Source organism: Myotis myotis, unplaced genomic scaffold (genome assembly GCF_014108235.1).
Source record: "Myotis myotis isolate mMyoMyo1 unplaced genomic scaffold, mMyoMyo1.p scaffold_m19_p_2, whole genome shotgun sequence".
Classification (NCBI taxonomy): Eukaryota; Metazoa; Chordata; class Mammalia; order Chiroptera; family Vespertilionidae; genus Myotis; species Myotis myotis.
The window spans coordinates 1,758,848-1,776,157 of record NW_023416324.1 but is presented as its reverse complement, the minus strand read 5'-3'; the positions used below and the strand labels follow the sequence as shown (position 1 = coordinate 1,776,157).

Sequence of the window (17,310 nt, the reverse complement as noted above, 5' to 3'; positions counted from 1 at the left end):
GGGAGAGGAAGGCGGCGGCGGGGAGCGAGAGTGAAGTGAGCGAGGCCGGGCGTCTGAGAGAGCTTTAATGGGGGAGCGAGCCGGCGGGGGCGCGGGGCCGGGAGGCAGCAGGCAGTGGGGGTTCGGGGCCCCTGGTCCTCCAGGCACCCCACCACTGCAGTGAAGGGGGCGAGGTGCTGGGGCCTGGCCGGGGAGGCGCGCGGAGGTCACGGGAGCGACAACTCCGTCTCGACGGGCAGTTTTTATCGTTTCTGGTAAACAAATGACTGAGAGGAAACCCTCGCGGGGATGGGAAATGCGGCCCGGGGCCGGGCGCGGATCTAGGTCAGGGCGGCAGGAAAACCCCTTCCCTTCCCTTCCCGAACCTGGCCGGCCTCCGCCCAGGATGTGCCGGCGACGCGGTTCCGGGGTGCGGGGGAGGGGGCTGCAGCCGGTACGGGTCCCGCAGGAAAACAAAGTCACCACCCACGGGGCTGGGAAGAGCTCTGCACTCGTTGACATTCAACGAACATGCAAATATATGTAAATAGCCATGCAAATAAGCAGCATCTTTTGCGTCAACAACTTGGGCACTTTTTCTGGGCGACTGTGGCGGGTGGGCGCGCTCCGGCCCGTTCCGGGGCTGGGGGTGCGAGGGCGGGGGTCAGGGAGGGGTGCCGGGCCGGAGGGGGGTGGCGTGGCTCCCAGCGGGTCCGTCCAGGCTGGGGCGGCTGGGGCAGGGGCCGCCTCCCCGCCCCCGTCCACCCGCCCCCGCTGCCGAGGAGCGGGAGGAAGCGGCGTCTAGTCTAGTACTTCGCGATGTCCCCCTTCTTCAGGATGATCTGGCGCTGCCAGGGCGCCAGCTTGGTCTCGTCGTAGCCCAGCGTCCGCAGCTTCTCCGACTGCTCCTTTTCCCGCTGCAGCTCCTCCTGCTTCTGTCGCTCCTCCTCTTTTCTAGACACAGAACCACCGCAGGGGTGAGGGGGCCAGGGCTGCGCCACTGAGGGCAGAGGGGCTGATGGGAGGTGGGCAGTGGCTTCTAGGGGCAGAGGTGCTAGGGGACTGGAGCCAGGGGCTGGGGTAGGAGGCAGGCAGAAGGGATTGCTGGGGGCAGATTGGGATTGCTGGGGCGCTCCTAGGAGCTGGGTGAGCAGGAGGCCGTGGCTGGGTTTTTGCTGGCTGGGGTTCACTGGAACAGGTGCTGATCACCGTGAGGCTGAGGGTGAGGAGGGGTGGTTTTGGGGACGGGGGATGAGATTATTGGGGAGAGGGCCTGAGTGACTGGGGCTTGAGGATGGACTCTGGGGAGCAGAGGGACCACACTATTGGGAGGCAGGGGCTGGTAATTATGGACAAATTATTAAAATGTGGGGCAATGGGGGAATATGGGAGACATCTGTAATACTTTCAACAATAAAGATAAATTTAGGCCGAAACCGGTTTGGCTCAGTGGATAGAGCGTCGGCCTGCGGACTGAAGGGTCCCAGGTTCGATTCCGGTCAAGGGCATGTACCTGGGTTGCGGGCATATCCCCAGTGGGAGATGTGCAGGAGGCAGCTGATCAATGTTTCTCTCTCATCGATGTTTCTAACTCTCTATCTCTCTCCCTTCCTCTCTGTAAAAAATCAATAAAATATATATATTTTTTTAAAAAAAGATAAATTTAGAAAAACAAAGCACTTTTTGTTTTCCAGGAAAAAAAAAACCCCAAACAACACAAAAGTGTGGTGGCTAGGTCTGCACTGCTAAGGCAGCCACTGAGCAAATGGGGCTGCTGAGGGTTTGAAATGTTAGGCTTGAGGTGTGCTGCAGCCATAAGGTGCTCATGGCATCGCAAAGACTTAGATTTAAGCGTGCAGGACATCTCAGTAATAATTTTACATTGATTATATGTTGAAGTATACAATTGAATTTTGATATATCGAGTTATATAAAATATACTATAGCCCAGCTGGTGTTGCTCAGTGGTTGGGCATCCACCTATGAACCACGAGGTCACCATTCGATTCCCCGTCAGGGCACAGGCCTGGGTTGTGGGCTAGACCCCCAGTGGGGGGTGTGCAGGAGGCAGCCGATCAATGATTCTCTCTCATCATTGATGTTTCTCTCTCTCTCTCCCTTCCTCTCTGAAATCAATAAAAATATATTTAAAATATACTATGAAAATTAAGTTCACCTATATCTTTTTTTTTAAATATATTTTATTGATTTTTCACAGAGAGGAAGGGAGAGAGATAGAGAGCTAGAAACATCGATGAGAGAGAAACATCGATCAGCTGCCCCCTGCACATCTCCTACTGGGGATGTGCCCGCAACCCAGGCACACGCCCCTGACCGGAATCGAACCTGGGACCTTTCAGTCCGCAGGCCGACGCTCTATCCACTGAGCCAAACCGGTTTCGGCTCTTTTTTTTTTTTTAACTGAGCAGAATGACTAGGTTAATGAGGGAGAAGGGCTGGGTAATTGGGGACGTGGTCATTACAGCATAAGAGCTAGACTCTGGGGACCGGGTCTAGTTGGGGGGGGGGGGTGCTGGTGGCATTACTAGAAGCAGAGAGGCTGCGCTACGGGGCCGAGTGACAAGGGGATGAGCTCAAGATGGGACTAGATGAAGGGGCAAAGGAGGGGAGGCAGGTTGGGACCAGCCCCTCACTCACCGCTTCTGCTCCCTAGAAGGAAAAAGAGACAGCATTAGTTGGTGCCACCACTTCAGGGACATGATCCAGACACCCTGCCAGACCCCAGCTCACCTCTCCTCTTCTAGCTTCTTCCGAAGAAGGTCCCGCCTCCAGGCAGGCATGTTGGCCAGCCGGGCCTCCTCTTCCTCCTCCTGAAACACACACAAAGCTTCAGGGTACCACGGGCTGGGAGGTACGGGCAAGAGGGGGTGCATCCCCAACTGGGGGGACCTGCAGGAGTTAGGGACAACAGGACACAAACGGAGGTACAGGAAGAGACCCTTTGATACCTTTCTCTAGGGCAAGTGGATGGAGGAGCCTGGCCACACGCCCCTTGCAAGGGGCAGGCGGTCCCTCTCTCCCCCTATAACTCAGGCCTGTGTCCTAGAGGCGGCGCCAGAAGGGTCAGAGCTGAGTGCAGGTGGTGAGAGCAGGGAATGAGAGTCCCCATACAGGCAGGCAGACAGATGGCCCCAGGCCTGTGACCCATGATCTTCAGCCAGACCCATACCTGGGCCCCCGCAGACCCTGCCAGCTCTGAGAGGCTCAGGCTGGCCCCGGTTCCGCCGTGAAGGCCCTTCCCAAGTGGAGTAGACATGAACTTTACAACTGAGAGCGGGGGGCATCCAACACAGGCAGCTCAGAGCGAAGGGTTTTATTATTCGCACCTTACAGAGGACACGTCACACGGAACACTGCACACCTGGCTCCCCCACCGTAACCAAAGAGGTAGCTGTGAACCCCAGTGAAATCCAGAGAGGGGTGGAGAGCCACACAGCCCCAAGGGGGACCCACAGTCCCTCGCTCAGAGGGGCTGCTCCTTCCACCTGGCTCCACACGGAGCCAGGCAAGGCTGCAGGGCCAGAGGGCACTCCTGGTTTGCCCTGTGCCATGCCTGGCCTATCCGGCCAACTCCCCACAGCCGGCCATGATGCGACCTCAGTGGCCAGGCAGCCTGGTCCTGGGTTTTCCAAGGCCACCCTCCAGGGTTCTTGGTTCGCTTCTGACTTCGGAGCGCATCACCCAGGCATCCAGGCAGACATCCAGGCCCAGGCTAAGGTGCGTGAGGGGAAATCCTGAATTCTGCGGCTCAGATGTCAAAAAGCTCCGCCTCCTTCTCCTTCCAGAAGGAGAAGCTGCGGTCAATGTACCGGCAGATGTCCTCGTTGCTGAACTCGCCCATCTCAGTAAACAGTTCCAGGGGGTCTTCAGCGGGGGCTTCGGAGCTAGGAGGGTCCAAGGGCGGGGGAGGCTCGGCGGGCGGGGGCGGGGGCTGCGGCGCAGGAGGCGGGGGCTGCGGGGCGGGGGCCGGGGCCTCCGGCTGCCCCTCTGGCCAGTCCGTCTGAGCTGAAGCAGCTTCTTGGGCCTGTTCCCTCTTCCCCTTCTCCCCCTCCTCCTCCTCGTCCTCGTCCTTCTCCTCCACCTCTTTCTCCTCCTCTTCTTTCTCCTCTTCCTGCTCCTTCTCGGCCTCTTCCTCCCAAGGCCGCTGAGCTTCCGGGCCGTCTCCAAAGAACTGTTGCCTGAGATCCTCAAAGCCGTCGCGCCAGCCCCGCCGGCCAGCCTCCACCTCCTCCAGCGCCACGCGGTGGAAGCGGCGGATGAGCTCCCACGGGTGGCTGCCCAGCCGGTCGAACATCTCGTAGCACAGCAGGTGGCGGAACCTGCGCTCCTCGCGGCTCAGGCCCATCTCCAGCAGCTGGAAGTAGCCGAGCATGAAGAGGTCCAGGGTGAGGCTGTCGTAGCGCGGGGGCGCGCCGCCGTCCAGGGGCGGCAGGAAGTGCTCCGGCCAGTACAGGCCGTGCGCCAGGACCGGGGCGCTGGGCTGGCGCGCGGGCACCTGCCGCAGGAGGCTCCGCCAGCGGCCCAGCAGCTTCCCCACCACCTGCCGCTGCTTCAGCAGCCGCTGCAGCCGCTCGTCGGGGCCCTCGCCGGCCGGGGGCTGGGGGGCGTCGGCGATCTCGGGGGCCGGGCCGGCGCCCGCGGCCACCACGCGGGGGAGCAGTCTGCGGAGGCGCGCCCGGGCCTGGCGCCCGTGGCCGCCGAAGGTCCACTTGCGCCAGTGCTCCAGGAAGAGGTAGACGATGCGCTCCTTGCGCAGGTCGATGTAGTCCTGGACGCCGCTCAGCTCGGTGGGCAGCGGCGGCCTGCGCGCCAGCAGCTCGGGCTCGGGCAGCGCCGCCTGGCGGCCCGGCGCCTCGGGCGGGTCCGGGTAGCCCAGCGGCTCCGGGGCTGGCGGCCGGCGGTTGGAGGCGGCGGCGCTCGGCTCGCCGGGGCTGGCCGCCATGTAGTCCTCCTCGAGAATGGGTTCGCGGCCCGGGGCGCCGGGGGACAGCGAGAACTTGCGGCGCGGGCCGCGCGGGGGCGCGGAGCCCTGGGCGCGCAGCTCGTAGGTGGCGCGGAGGTGCTTCACGGAGACGCCGCACTCGAGGATCTCGCGCGCCACGGCCTCGCGGCACCAGCTGAGCGAGTGCGAGCGGCCCAGGCAGAGCGGGCCCGGCCGCCAGGGCGCGTCGGGCAGCGGCGCCAGCGGCTGGCCCGTGTCGGCGGCCAGCAGCTCGGCCAGGTGCGTGGGCCGGCCGCCCAGCGCGGCCAGCAGCGTGGCCATGCTCTTGAGCAGCGTGGAGATCTTGCTGCACCAGGCGGGCAGGCTGGCGGCGCGGCCGTGCATGCGCCGCGGGTCGACGGTGAAGCGCGGCGCCGACAGCGCGGCTGAGATGGGCAGCAGCTGCTCCAGCTCCAGCTCCAGCTGCTTCAGGCGCGCCTCCAGCTTCTGCGCCTTGTGCAGCACCTGCAGGTTCTCGATTTGCTGTTCGATGCGGAGGATGTCGGCCTCGGTCATGAGCTCGCCGAAGGGCCCGAGGATGCCGTTGTACTCGCGGGAGTACCTCCAGCCCTCGCGGGGGTAGCAGCACGAGCTGGCGGCTGTCAGCTAAGGCGGGGAAGACAAGAGAGGGGAGGGAGGCGGGTCTCCCTCTGGCCCAGCTCCCGCAGCGGCCGCCGGGGGCGCCCTTTGCATGTCCCCGGTGGTGTAATGGCTCCGCGGGGCTGAGTTTGCAGGGACGAGCCGCGCCTGGCCGGCGGGCGATTACGTTGGGCGAGGCTTCGGCCCAGGCCGCCGCTCCGGGCGCTGGGCAGTGTCCACTTGGGTCGCTGGCGGGGACACAGCCGGTCGCTGGGTGGTGTTGCAGAGGCAGGGCGGGCAGATGGCTCCGTGCCTGGCTTGGTCGCTCATTACACCACCGAAGAACATGCAAAAGGCCTTGAGGCTGCGACGCAAGGCGGCCCTCCCACCTCATCCAAGCTCTGCGACCTTGAGGCCAGATCCCAAAGAGGCTCTCCTCGCCCCACACTGATACCCCTTCTCATCCTGTGGCCCAAGCCCTCTCTGTCCACCATGTCGGTGTTTTAGTCCCAACCACAGGCTCTTAAAGGAGACTGGCCCTAGCTCAGTGATGGCGAACCTTTTGAGCTCGGTGTGTCAGCATTTTGAAAAACCCTAACTTCACTCTGGTGCCGTGTCACATATAGAAATTTTTTGATATTTGCAACCATAGTAAAACAAAGATTTATATTTTTGATATTTATTTTATATATTTAAATGCCATTTAACAAAGAAAAATCAACCAAAAAAATGAGTTCGCGTGTCACCTCTGACACGCATGTCATAGGTTCGCCATCCCTGCCCTAGCTGGTTTGGCTCAGTGGACAGAGCATCAGCCTGCCGACTGAAAGGTCCGGGTTCGATAACAGTCAAGGGCACATGCCTGGGTTTCGGGCTCCATCCCCAGTAGGGGGTGTCCAGGAGGCAGCCCATCAATGATTCTCATCATTGACGTTTCTCTCTCTCCCTCTCCCTTCCTTTCTGAAATCAATAGAAATATATTTTTAAAAAAGAGGCTGAAGCTGTGGCGTCCACTCCTATTCCCACCCCCTCACATCCCGTTAGTAATAATACAGTTTGTAGAGCTGGGCTTGCCAGGCCGTTCATACATTTTTTCCTTGCCTTGCTTCACCGCTAGGCTGCAACTCTAGTGCCAAGCTTTTCCAGCCTGGATGGTGGATGGTGGAGGGTGGAGGGTGGAGGGCTGCCCTCACCTCCTCACAGCCCTCCCGATTCATCCTGACCCACCACAGTCCCCACATACAAATCCAATGATGCCACTTCCCAGCCTTACCCCCTCCAGACTACACACTGCTCCAGGAGAAGGTCCATTTCTCAAGACTACCCCCCCCATCCCCAGCTCTACCCCTTTCCTTCCATAGTACAGTCACGGAGCCACGCCCACGGACTCCCAGCCCTCCCCTCTCCCGCCTGCTTGCTCTTTGCCCCACGCTTCCCGTCCACTACTTTCTCATCTCCAAGTCCACCTTAGACCTCACTGTCTCCTTCCCACCCCCGCCCCCAGCCAAACAGGATGGGGGGCTTGGGGCTGTCCCAGCCCTCTGCCTGCTCCACCACAGCGATGCCCATATTGTGCCAGCCCAGTTATGTGGGGGCACTTTTCGCTTCACTGAGGTGCTGTGCTTGCTTGCTGGTTGAGCCCTCTGCCCCACTCCTGCAGCCCCGCAAGAGCAGACCTTGATACAGTCCATGGGTCCCAAGAGACTACAATGTGTGTGGCACATAGACGACACCCAGGGAACATGTTAAATGGGTCGATGGCCAAACATCCTGCCAGCCAGTGATGATCAACCCATCTGACAGATGAGGAAACTGAGGCTGGATGAGGCTGGAAGGTGGAAATACAAGGAAAGAGCCCCGGACAGTCTGACCGAGAGCCTCTGGGCTATTCAGAGTGTGGGCTCCGGACAGCTGTCCGCCTCCCCTGAGGCTGTTGCAGAATTTCAGCCCCACCAGAGCCCCTGAACCAGAAGAGCATGTTTACAAGGTCCCGGGCTGCCTGGCCCCAAAGGTAATGGGAGTTGCCTGAGGCTGCAGGGCCTTGCCGGCTGGGGTGCTGGGAAGCCCCACCTCTGGGAAGCCCCACCCGGCCCACCTTCCGCCTCTGCTCCTCCTCCTCTTGCATCTTCAGCTGCATCTTGCGGACCATCACCTGGCGCTTCCACTCGGGGATGGGCCGGCCCTGCTCGTCGTGCGTGGGGATGAGCGCTTCCACGTCCAGCTGCACCCCTGGCGCGGGGGTGGCGGGCGGCGCCGGCGCCAAGCTGCCATTGAGCAGCGGCTGGGGCCCGGCGGCTGGCGGGGTGGGGCTCCGGGGCCGGGAAGGTGCTGGTGACACTGGCGGCAGCTGCGCGTCAGGCTATGGGGAGAAGTGGCGGGGCTGAGCAGGGGCGCGGGGAGCTGGGGCGGGGAGCCGGGGCGGGGAGCCAGCATGGGGCCCCTTCAGACCACCGCCCTACCTGGGAAGCCAGCTGCCCGCTGCCGGAGAACACGGTGGTCAGACCCTTGCTCTGAGGCGTCGGCTTCAGGCTCTTGCCAGCCTTGATCTCAGCCAGCAGCTCCGCGTTGTCACCGGTGGGCGTCATCATGTTGAAAGACTTCGTGCCTGGGGGAGGTAGGAGAGGAGGCGCTGGCAAGGGGTGGGGTGGGGGCCGGTGGGGACCTGCCCTTCTGCTGTCCCCTCCCCAAGTCAGGAGGCGATCGACCGCAGCCTCCCCTCGGGCCCAGAGGGCAGCATTCCAGATCCCAAGCCTGGCGGGTGACTTGGCTCTCGGGGACCCCAGAGCCAGATCCTTCGCTGGAAGTCCCGCACCCCCACCCTTCTCCCAGCCCTACTCATGCTGGGGCGTGGGGCCCCCACCTGGAGGCCCCTGGGAGTCCATGATGGCTCGTGGGCTGGCTCTGGGGACTTGAGTGAACGTCTCCACCCGGGCATTGACTGCTTAGCTCCCAAACACTACCTGGGACCAGCCCCCCGACCTTTGTCCCCCGGTTCCCTGGCTCCACTGGCCAGGGTGGAGTCTGCCTCCGGCCCTCTCTGCATCAGCAGAGCCCAGTGACCCTTGGACTGAGTCGCCTGAGCCTCTCTGGCCATTCGGACTAGGAACCCTGGATACCACAGCCCAGCCAGCCCCGCCCCCAAACCCACAGACAGACGCGTGCAGACACACTGGGTGCAAGCCCGGAGCACACTTATGGCAAAGCGCTTCTCAGCTCTCTCAGCTCTGGGACCCGGGACAGCGGAGCCCTTCCTGAGGACACGGAGCGTGCCGCCCGGAAGGAGGGCCAGGCGGGGAGCATGCAAATGCCCAGCGGGAGTTTGCATGTTCCGGGAGGCCAGCGGAGGTGACTGGGTTTGGGGAGGGCTGACTTCAGAGCCCAAGGATGGGGTCTGGGCTGGGTGCGGGGGACAGGCCAGCAGCTCCTGGCCGCCCTCGGCGGTGGGTCCCAGAGCACAGTGTGGGCAGGAGGAAAAAGGGAAAGGTATGGGGCCAGCTCCAGCCACTGGCCCCTGGCTCTGCCCGTTCCTCAAGTCCCTCATCCCTGGGGCCTTGCTTTCCCTGAGCGTTTGCTTTGTCCCCCAACCCCGCGCCTCAGCGGGAGCGTGAACGCAGCTACTCACTCTTCCTGTGCCTCAGGACTCTCACTTCTAGAGACCGAGAGGAGAGAAGTGACAGTGCAGTTAGAAGAGGGAGGGGCTGGGGTGAGGCTGGGAGAGCAGGGACAGCGAGAGAGGGGTGGGCAGGAGCGGGGAAGGGAGATGTGCAGAGGAGGGGTGAGGGGAGGAGAGCTTTGAAGCCCATTGGGCCCTGGGTCCACAGGGTGGTCTGCTCAGTGGCCAGCTTTGCTGGTGCCCCAGCCCTGGTTCCCATAGCAAGGGCCTCCGTCCTGGCACTGGGCTGGGGTAGGGTCTACCCTGTCCTCTAGCCGCAGGCCTGCTCCAGGCTGCAGATGGGGAACTGACCTTGAGCTGGCGTCTGCAGGGGCTGGGGCTCCCTAGGAACCCCAGGCAATACGAGGGACCCCCCTGTGCCCTTGCATCCTAGTCAGGGAGAGGAAGCTTTGGGCGGTGCCCTGATGGTCCCTGCCCCGCGTGGCTGGGCTGGGCCCGCCTCCAGCCTCCCAGCAGCCTGGTGAGCAGGAGACTGCCCCCCACTACAGAAGAGAATGCCATCGTCTAGCTCTTACAAAAGGATGCCCAAGAGTCACCAGCGGGGACAGGCTTGCGGGGTCACTGGCCTTGTCCCCATAGCCAGGCCTCGCAGGCTGGGAAGAGTCTGTGCTGCCCTGGGAAGGACTCAGGGCTGGAGCTCGCTTGGGAGACCCCGAGAAGGGGGCTAGGAGAGACTCAGGACCGAGTGGGGGGAGGAGGGGGACCGCAGCCCTGCCTCCTTGAAGTCAGTTCTACTTGTCAGAGCTCCCCTCTAGCTCCGGCTCACCAGAGGCAGCGGCCACCAGCCCCTGCGGCCTCCCCCCCCCCCCCCATGGGAAGCAGGCCCAGAGAGGGACGGAGACTTGCCCCAGGTCACACAGCCCAGGCCTGCGCGGCAGAGCCTTCCCCGAGGGGAGGGGCTGCAGGAAGAGCAGTAGGAAAAGAAGGGGCGCTGGGGCAGTCCCAGCAGGGCGGGGGCGTTGTCTAAGTCTCCCCCTCCCCCTTCCGGGCCAGCGGGCCTCCCGCCTCTCCACCTGCCCCTACTCACTGCCGGTGGACGAGGAGGAGCGGCGCTGCCCGTAGCCGGGGCCGGCGCCCTCGAAGGGCAGAGGCGGAGCGGGCGGCGGCGAGCTCAGGCCCTCGGGCAGGGGCGGCGGGGGCGGCGGCGGCGGCAGCTCCCTGGACGCCTTGGGCTCCGCCGCGCAGCCGTTGTGCACGTGATTCCCGGGGAGCAGCGCCGCCTGCGGGGGAGCGGAGGGGCCAGCGAGTGAGGAGCGGGGCGCCCGGCCGGGTCCGAGGCGGCCGGCGGGTGCGGGCTGGCGGGCACGCACCTCCTCGCTGTGCGCCATGCCCGGGCGTGCGGCCGGCTCGCGGGGGCAGCGGCCCAGCTGGCGGTAGTAGTCCCCCGTGCTGGGCTGCTTGCTGAAGGCGCGGGGCTTGCGGCCGGAGTCCTGCCTCCGCAGCCCGTTGTGGCCGGCGCGGGAGCCCAGCTGCGGAGAGACAGGGGGCGTGGGCTCCAGGCCGGGTCCCGGGGCTCCCTCCCCCTCTTCCCCTCCCCGGGGGTCACGGCCCGCGGCCGTCGAAGGTGCAGCGCGCCGCGTTCCTAGCCCCTCCTGCTCTCGGAGCGCGGGTGGGGCGGGGGTCACGGGGCTCGGTTGACCCTGCGGGGAGGTGGTGTTCTGGGCACCGGCCAAGGGGCGCAGAGGCCCCACTGAGGCTCGAAGGGGCGGGCCCAGGGGCGGGGTGGCCCAGCCCCGACGCCAGGGGGAGCCGGAGAAGGGCAGCTCCCTGCTGAGCCGCCGCTAAAGCCTCCGCCGCACCCCAGTCCCGGCGCCCTCACCCGCCGACCCAGCCCCGAGTCTCCGCCGAACCCTCTCGCGGGGATGCGCCCCGAGGGAGCCCCCTCTAGCGCCCGAGTCCTCGGAGGCTCCCGCCTGCCCAGGGCCCGGCTGCCCAGCCCGAGGCCGGGGCTGCTCCTACCTCTGCCTGTGCCGGTGGCCCCCGCTGTGCACCTGGCGGCGGGGAGGCGGGGACCCGACACCTGCGCTACCCGATCCTCCCTCTCGGGTTACAGCCCGGCCCGCGCCTCCGAGCGCCCAGGAGCTCTGTCGTCCTGACATCACCCGGGCCCGCCAATCCTCGCCGGTGGGGGATGCACGGGGGCGCCCGCGGCTCGCCACACCTGGCCGGCTCCGCACACCTGGCCGCGCACCACGCCCGCCCGCGGGCCAGATGTGACCCCGCCCCTGCGCGCCTCTCCTCTGCTGGGTGCTGCCGAGCACCCGGCCTCCATCCCTCCGCTCCATCCTCCATCCCTCCGTCCTCCCCTCCATCCTCCGAAACCGAATACCCCGGCCTCTCTGCGGACAGTGAGCCCCTCCCCTACGTAGCCCCCTGGGTTCGGGGTCACGCCCCCGCCCTTCCAGGCCGCATCTGGAAACCATCGCCATCCGCGTAAGCGACACCGACACCCTCGCCCCAGCCTCGGGTTTCAGGGGCCGCGAGGCGGCTCGGGTGACAGCTAGCGCCCGCCCCGTCGCAGCTGCCCCCCACTAAGCCCCGCTCTGAGAGGACGAGAGGCAGCGGGGCCAAAGGCCGAGTCCGCGGGCGGGGGCTGTCCCCCTGCCCCTCCCAGCCCCTGTCCCTGCGGTGGCCCGGACCCTCCGCCCCGCCTGACCCGGCTCACGTTGCAGGAAACGCGACACCGCAGGATTTGTTTCCCGGGCCGGCCCGCCCCTCGCGCCCCCCGCAGCCTTAGGCGCAGAGCCGCGACCCTGCTCCGGCGGTCAGGCAGCCAGGCCGGGGCTGGGGGCCCGCGGGCGCACAAAGGGCCCTTTGTGGAGCTGCCTGGAGCCTGCGGCCTGGCACGCACACGCCGGGAGGGGGAACAGACTGAGGTCCCGGGTGCTCTGGCTCAGGGAGGGGAGGGGGCAGAGGGGGGCAGAGGCCACCCCCTGCCCTGTGGCTTTGGGCAGGGCCCACCAGCCCGGGTCCGGAAAGTCCTGGGCCCGCATCTTCTGGGGATGAAAGGGGAACCGACTGGGGGCTTGGTCTGAGGTGGCACGAGAGGGGCGGTGCAGTCACTGTGCAGGCCGTGCCTCCCCTCCCCGCCAGTGGCCTTGTGACCGGGTCACCTGTGCGAACTGGTTACTTAGCTCGCCCCGGAGTGGTCTGCCTGGGGCTTCAGAGGGAACTAATGCAAGGTCAGGGCTCCCTCAGGACCCACCGGGGCCTCCACCCCACACTCCACCACCTGGGGGCTCAGGCCGCCCCTGCCCCTGCTCTCAGAGCAGCTGTGCTGGGTCCCCTGGGCCTGTAGGCAGGGCCCCTGTGGGCCTCCCTGCCTAGGACTCTGAGCTGCCAGCCCAGGCCTCTGGCCCCCAGCCCCACTCCAGAGCCTCAGCCAGGACCCCAGAGGCCCTGCCAACCCAGCACCTGGCACTCCACACGCCCACACGGACCCCTCCCCTTCTCCGCGGGACTCATCTCCGGCCTGGCCTGCCACCTCTCACCTCACCTCCCTGCAGGACCTCCAGCCCCAAACCGGGTGGGCCTGTGCTCGACTCCTCCCTCAGCCCCGACCGAATGCCACTCCATGACTATCCTGCCACTCTGTGCTAGAGGTGGCGGGGACCCAGCACCCGAAGGGCCCCACTGTCTGGGTGTATGTTCTAGCCCCTTCTCTGCCCCCCAGCTCTGCAGAGGGCGGCGGCTTGGTCTTACCCATCTCCCTCTCCCCAGTGCCCAGCCCTGAGCCCCCGCGGGGCTGCCAGGAATATGGACTCTTGAACAGGCCACTGGCCCAGGGACCCCTGTCAGGTGCCCAGGAGCCGGCAGTCCTTGGCCTCCATGACCCCCACCAGCCAGGGCGCTGAGAGGCAGGCGGTGGGCGAAGGCTCGCTACCTCCTTCCGGAAGCCCGTGGTCTCCACGTGGCGGAGCTTGCTCTTGGTCTGCATGTAGATGTCAGCTGCCTGCAGCCCGGCGGGGGGCTTGGGGGCCGGGTAGCCCGGTGGGGGAGGGGGCAGCTGGGTGTCTGGGGGCGGGGGTGGCGGCGGGAAGCTGGGTGGCGGTGGCGGTGTGGTTTTCTCCATCTTGCCCTGGGCCAGGCTCAGCTCCGGGCTCAGCATGTCCACGTAGCTCTGTATCTCTGCGGCTCTGGCTCTCGGAAGCTCTGGCAGGGGGAGGGGAGGCGGAGGGGGGAATGCTGGGCTTGCGAGTTGGCAGAGGGGCTGTGCGCAGGACTGAGACCCTCTACTGTCAATAAGCAACTTGCCAAGTGGGTAGTGGACTCAGGGGTGCAGCCCAGCGAGGCCCCACCCTGGCCTTGGCCCTGCCCTCCCGCAGGCCTGCACCTGTCGGGGAAAGACCACACCTCACGGACCTCACCCAGGTTTGGGGTGGGAGCCTCGGGGCTTGGGGCTCCAGGTGTGCCCCTGGGCTGAGCCACCTGGAGGGGGGAGGGCTGCCTTCCAGGCAGATCCGGCCGGGCAGGTGGCAGGAATATGGATGCCACACCCAGTCTTTTCAGGGTGCCCGCCATCTCTGCAGCCACCACCTGGTGGCATGAAGCAGGCATGTCAAGTGGAGGGACCCGTGCTCGGGGCCTGGTCAGCGTGTGTGCGTGCATGTCTGGCTTCTGCGTGAGTGTCTGTGCATGTTGCGTGATGGTGCGTGAGTACACAGGCTTGGTATGTATGAATGTGCTGTGTTAGTCTGTGGACATGGGGTGTGTGTGAGCACAGCCAGGGTACAGAATGGAGAGTTGTGTGCCTGTGTGTAGTGTACGTGTGTGTATATATCTGCGCAGCTCAGTAGGTGGTTGTGCATTCATATCTGTATATTGTGTGCACACACGTACAAGTGTGCACTCTTTTAAAAAATATATATTTTATTGATTTCAGAGAGGAAGGGAGAGGGAGAGAGAGGGAAACATCAATGATGAGGGAGTCCTTGATCAGCTGCCTCCTGCATGCCCCCCACTGGGGACCAAGCCCGCAAGCCCGCAACCCGTGGCCTTGACCGAAATTGAACCCGGGGGGCCCTTCAGTCTGAAGGCTGTTGCTCTAGCCACTGAGCCAAACCAGCTAGGGCACAAGTGTGCACTCTTGAGTGTGTAAGTTCTGGGGACAGTGTGTGCATGTGTGAGTAAGGATAGTATATCGTGTGCGAGGTGCATGTGCAAATGTGTGGATATACATGTATGTTGTGATGGGGACACACAAACACGAGTGTCTATCTTTCACCAGAAGCAGCATCCTCTCCTGGTGGCCTGGGCAGCCTCCAGTGTCAGCTGTGGGCAGAGGTGGCCCGGGGCTGCTCCCCCTCCTCCCTCTTCCCATCAGTCCACTCACCGCGCGGGGGGCGCCGGCCCTTGATACTGGACTGGCTGGATGAGCAGGAGTCGTAGTTGGAGAGGGTGCTGGTGGGCGAGCTGAGGTCGAAGTTCAGTGGCTGGACGGACACGGTGGTGTTGGGCGAGGACATGCCCGAGTCGGGCTGCTTGGTCTCGAGCTCGGCGGACGGGTCCCGCGACAGCACGCGGTGCTCCAAACTCTGAGCGGAGGAGTGGAGGCCGTGAGCACAGCCAGCCCCCAGGGCCAGCGAGCTCTGGGGCAGGGCCCTGCTCAGAGCCTCGCTGGGTGACCGTGGCTAAGCCACTGCCCTTTCTGGGCTAAGATTCAAGCCCCGCCCCCCAGCAGCAGGACCTGGGCTCCTGGAAACTCCTACTCCTGGCCCCTCCCTGCTCAGGAAGTTTGAGAGGCTGAGGGGAGGGGGGGCCCTGGGTGCACCCCCAGGGGCGAGCCACAGGGCAGCAGCCTTCTTCCTCATCGATGGGCAGAGGGCCTGGGCTCCAGTGCATCTTTGGGGAGGGCCAGGCTCTGCAGCTGGTGAGAGTGCTGGCAGCAGCTGGGGGCAGGGGAGGGGTGCAAGGCCCCCCAGCTTGCAGGGAGGACCGATCCCCCGTTACCTGGCCAGCAAGCCCTGTCTGTCCTGGCCCGACTAGGCAAATCCCGCACCAGTCCCTGTCTCCAGGCAGGGCCCTCGGGGAAAGAGAGGGGCATGGGTGGCCCAGCTGAGCTACGTGGGCATCTGGAGCTGAGGCTACCCAGCTAGCCACCCCCCACCACTGTCCGTGCCCCGCCCCAGGCCTGCCCCTCCTGGCATGGGCGTGGGCTGGGGTGGGGGCCCTGCTTACGTTGCCCATGCTGCTCTGCTGCCCGAAAGCCTGCTCGCTCCCTCGCTGCTTCTGCCCAGGCCTGCGCCTCCCTGCCCCACGCCCGCCTGCCTGAGAAGTGTCACAGGCCCCCCGGGAGCGGAGGCAGGCTGGCGCCAAGTAACGGTTCTGCAGCCGCGCTCATTGGCCTGTGATGAGGGGCTCTGGGGCCTGTTGGCCTTTTCTGGGCCAGCATCCTCTGCGGCTGGGATCTGCCACCGCCATCACTGGGCCCACCTGAGTGAGGGGCCCGGCCCCACACCCCACACACTTCAGGGGGCATCCCTGCTGCCTACCCCAGGAGCCAAGGGGAACCGCAGGAGCTGAGCGGGCAGCTGAAGATGCCCTTTTCGTGGCTGACAGCAGTGGGCACTGGGAGCGCCAGGCCTGGCCCCACGGGTAACAGGTTCGGGACACGGGCTCTGCGGCCTTCAAATGTCACCTCCTCCACTCACTAGCTGCTGGCTTTGGGAAGTCACTTATCTCTCCTTTAGCCGTTCCTTCCTCTGGAAATGGGGAAACGGTGCTGCCGGCCCCGTTAGGTTGTAAAAATGACTTAAAGGTGAGTGAAGTGCCAGGGCCCGGTGGCCAGTAAGTGCCACACACATTAGCTATTAGTATTCATTTCCCACGGAGACCGGCTGAGGTTACAGCCTGAAGCTCCGGGCAGGCGCCCGCCGGCGGCAGGTGCGAGGAGCGGATGTGGGGCTCTGCCACCCAGACTCTCAGCGGAGGGAATTCACCTCTGGCGCCCAAAGGCCACGGTGTTTCCCTGCTTAGGTGCCCGGCGCAGGGAGCACCGCCTGCTGACCCGCTCCCCCTGCGCGGCCCTTTCGGGGGGCATTCCTCCTCAGGTCCGGGTCGCCTCTGACCCTGCGCCTTGCTGTGCTCCCGCGTCCCCAGGATGGGGTGGCCCCATGTGCTCACAGGTCGGGGGCTATCCCCTTCTCTCCGCAGCCCCTCCCGTGCCAGGCTGCCCTGGGAGCTGGTCAGTGCCCTTGTGATGGCACCTGGGAGGCCTCCCCTCTTTCCTCCCTCAAGTCCCAAAGCGGGCATTGCACCGGCTGACGCAGAGGCCGCCGCACTGCGCTCAGGCCCCGGTGGGTCACTTCTCGGCTGTGTAACCAGACTAAGGGAATTTAAAAAGACCAGCGCAGGTTTCCAGCTCCGAAGCAGCTCACTGAGTGAGCATGCAGTGGAGTGGTCAAGAGGTGGCTCTAGGCCGGGCCACTGGACTCCACCACTGAGTACTGTGTGAGCTTGGGCCCCCCTGAGACTCAGTGTACCCTGAAATGGGGACGCTGACACCCCTACCTCAGGGGACGGTGGCGAGAAGGAAATGAGCGATCCATGCGGGCGGTGGCCGCTGAAGGAACCCAACTGTGCCATTCGTATGTGTCCTGTGACTTCTCCCAGACTTCGCCCCTGTCAGGGCGACCCTGGTCCTCCTTCTCTTGACTTTTTGCCTCCACCCGCACCCCCCTCCATGACCAATGGACCCAGCTGAGAAGTCATGTGGGGAAGTGGCCTGGGACCCTTACTCCCTGTGTGATCCAGGCAAGGGGCTTCGCGTGCCTGCACTCCAGCTTCCTCGGTGCTAAAAGGGGGAACAAAACCTACCTGTGGGGGCGCGAGGGCGGGGCTAGGGGTGAGATAACGCCCCTTTTCCCCCCACACCCACCCCCGCGGCCAGGCGTACCAGGTTCTCCACGGTGCGCAGGTAGCGGGTGCAGTGGCTGTGGCCATTGTAGTCTGAGAGGTCGGCGGGCGTGTATCCGTCGCGGTCGCGGACGTCCAGCTCCGCGCCGTTCACTACCAGGATCTGGCAGCACTGCAGGGGCACGCAGGGGGGACCCCCCGCCGCTAGCCCGCGCCCCGCGCC

The 17,310-nt window shown here is 64.8% G+C and overlaps 1 protein-coding gene across 3 annotated transcripts in view; it reads right to left on the bottom strand.

Annotated features, from left to right (window-relative positions):
• Positions 1 to 52: 52 nt before the first annotated feature.
• The window catches only part of ESPN (espin), a 29,016-nt gene continuing 11,758 nt past the window's right edge, over positions 53 to 17,310 (bottom strand). Inside the window, exons 5-15 of one of the 3 annotated variants that reach the window (XM_036348227.1) lie at positions 17,128 to 17,259; positions 14,566 to 14,767; positions 13,117 to 13,385; positions 10,544 to 10,702; positions 10,261 to 10,453; positions 9,183 to 9,209; positions 8,020 to 8,165; positions 7,656 to 7,919; positions 2,731 to 2,810; positions 2,638 to 2,649; positions 786 to 933 (exon numbers count right to left, since the gene is read on the bottom strand). In XM_036348227.1, the coding sequence (XP_036204120.1) occupies positions 786 to 933; positions 2,638 to 2,649; positions 2,731 to 2,810; positions 7,656 to 7,919; positions 8,020 to 8,165; positions 9,183 to 9,209; positions 10,261 to 10,453; positions 10,544 to 10,702; positions 13,117 to 13,385; positions 14,566 to 14,767; positions 17,128 to 17,259 (1,632 nt within the window). Of the gene's footprint in view, positions 934 to 2,637; positions 2,650 to 2,730; positions 2,811 to 7,655; positions 7,920 to 8,019; positions 8,166 to 9,182; positions 9,210 to 10,260; positions 10,703 to 13,116; positions 13,386 to 14,565; positions 14,768 to 17,127; positions 17,260 to 17,310 lie in introns of all 3 variants that reach the window. The other 2 variants (XM_036348228.1, XM_036348226.1) reach the window with 2 other exon arrangements.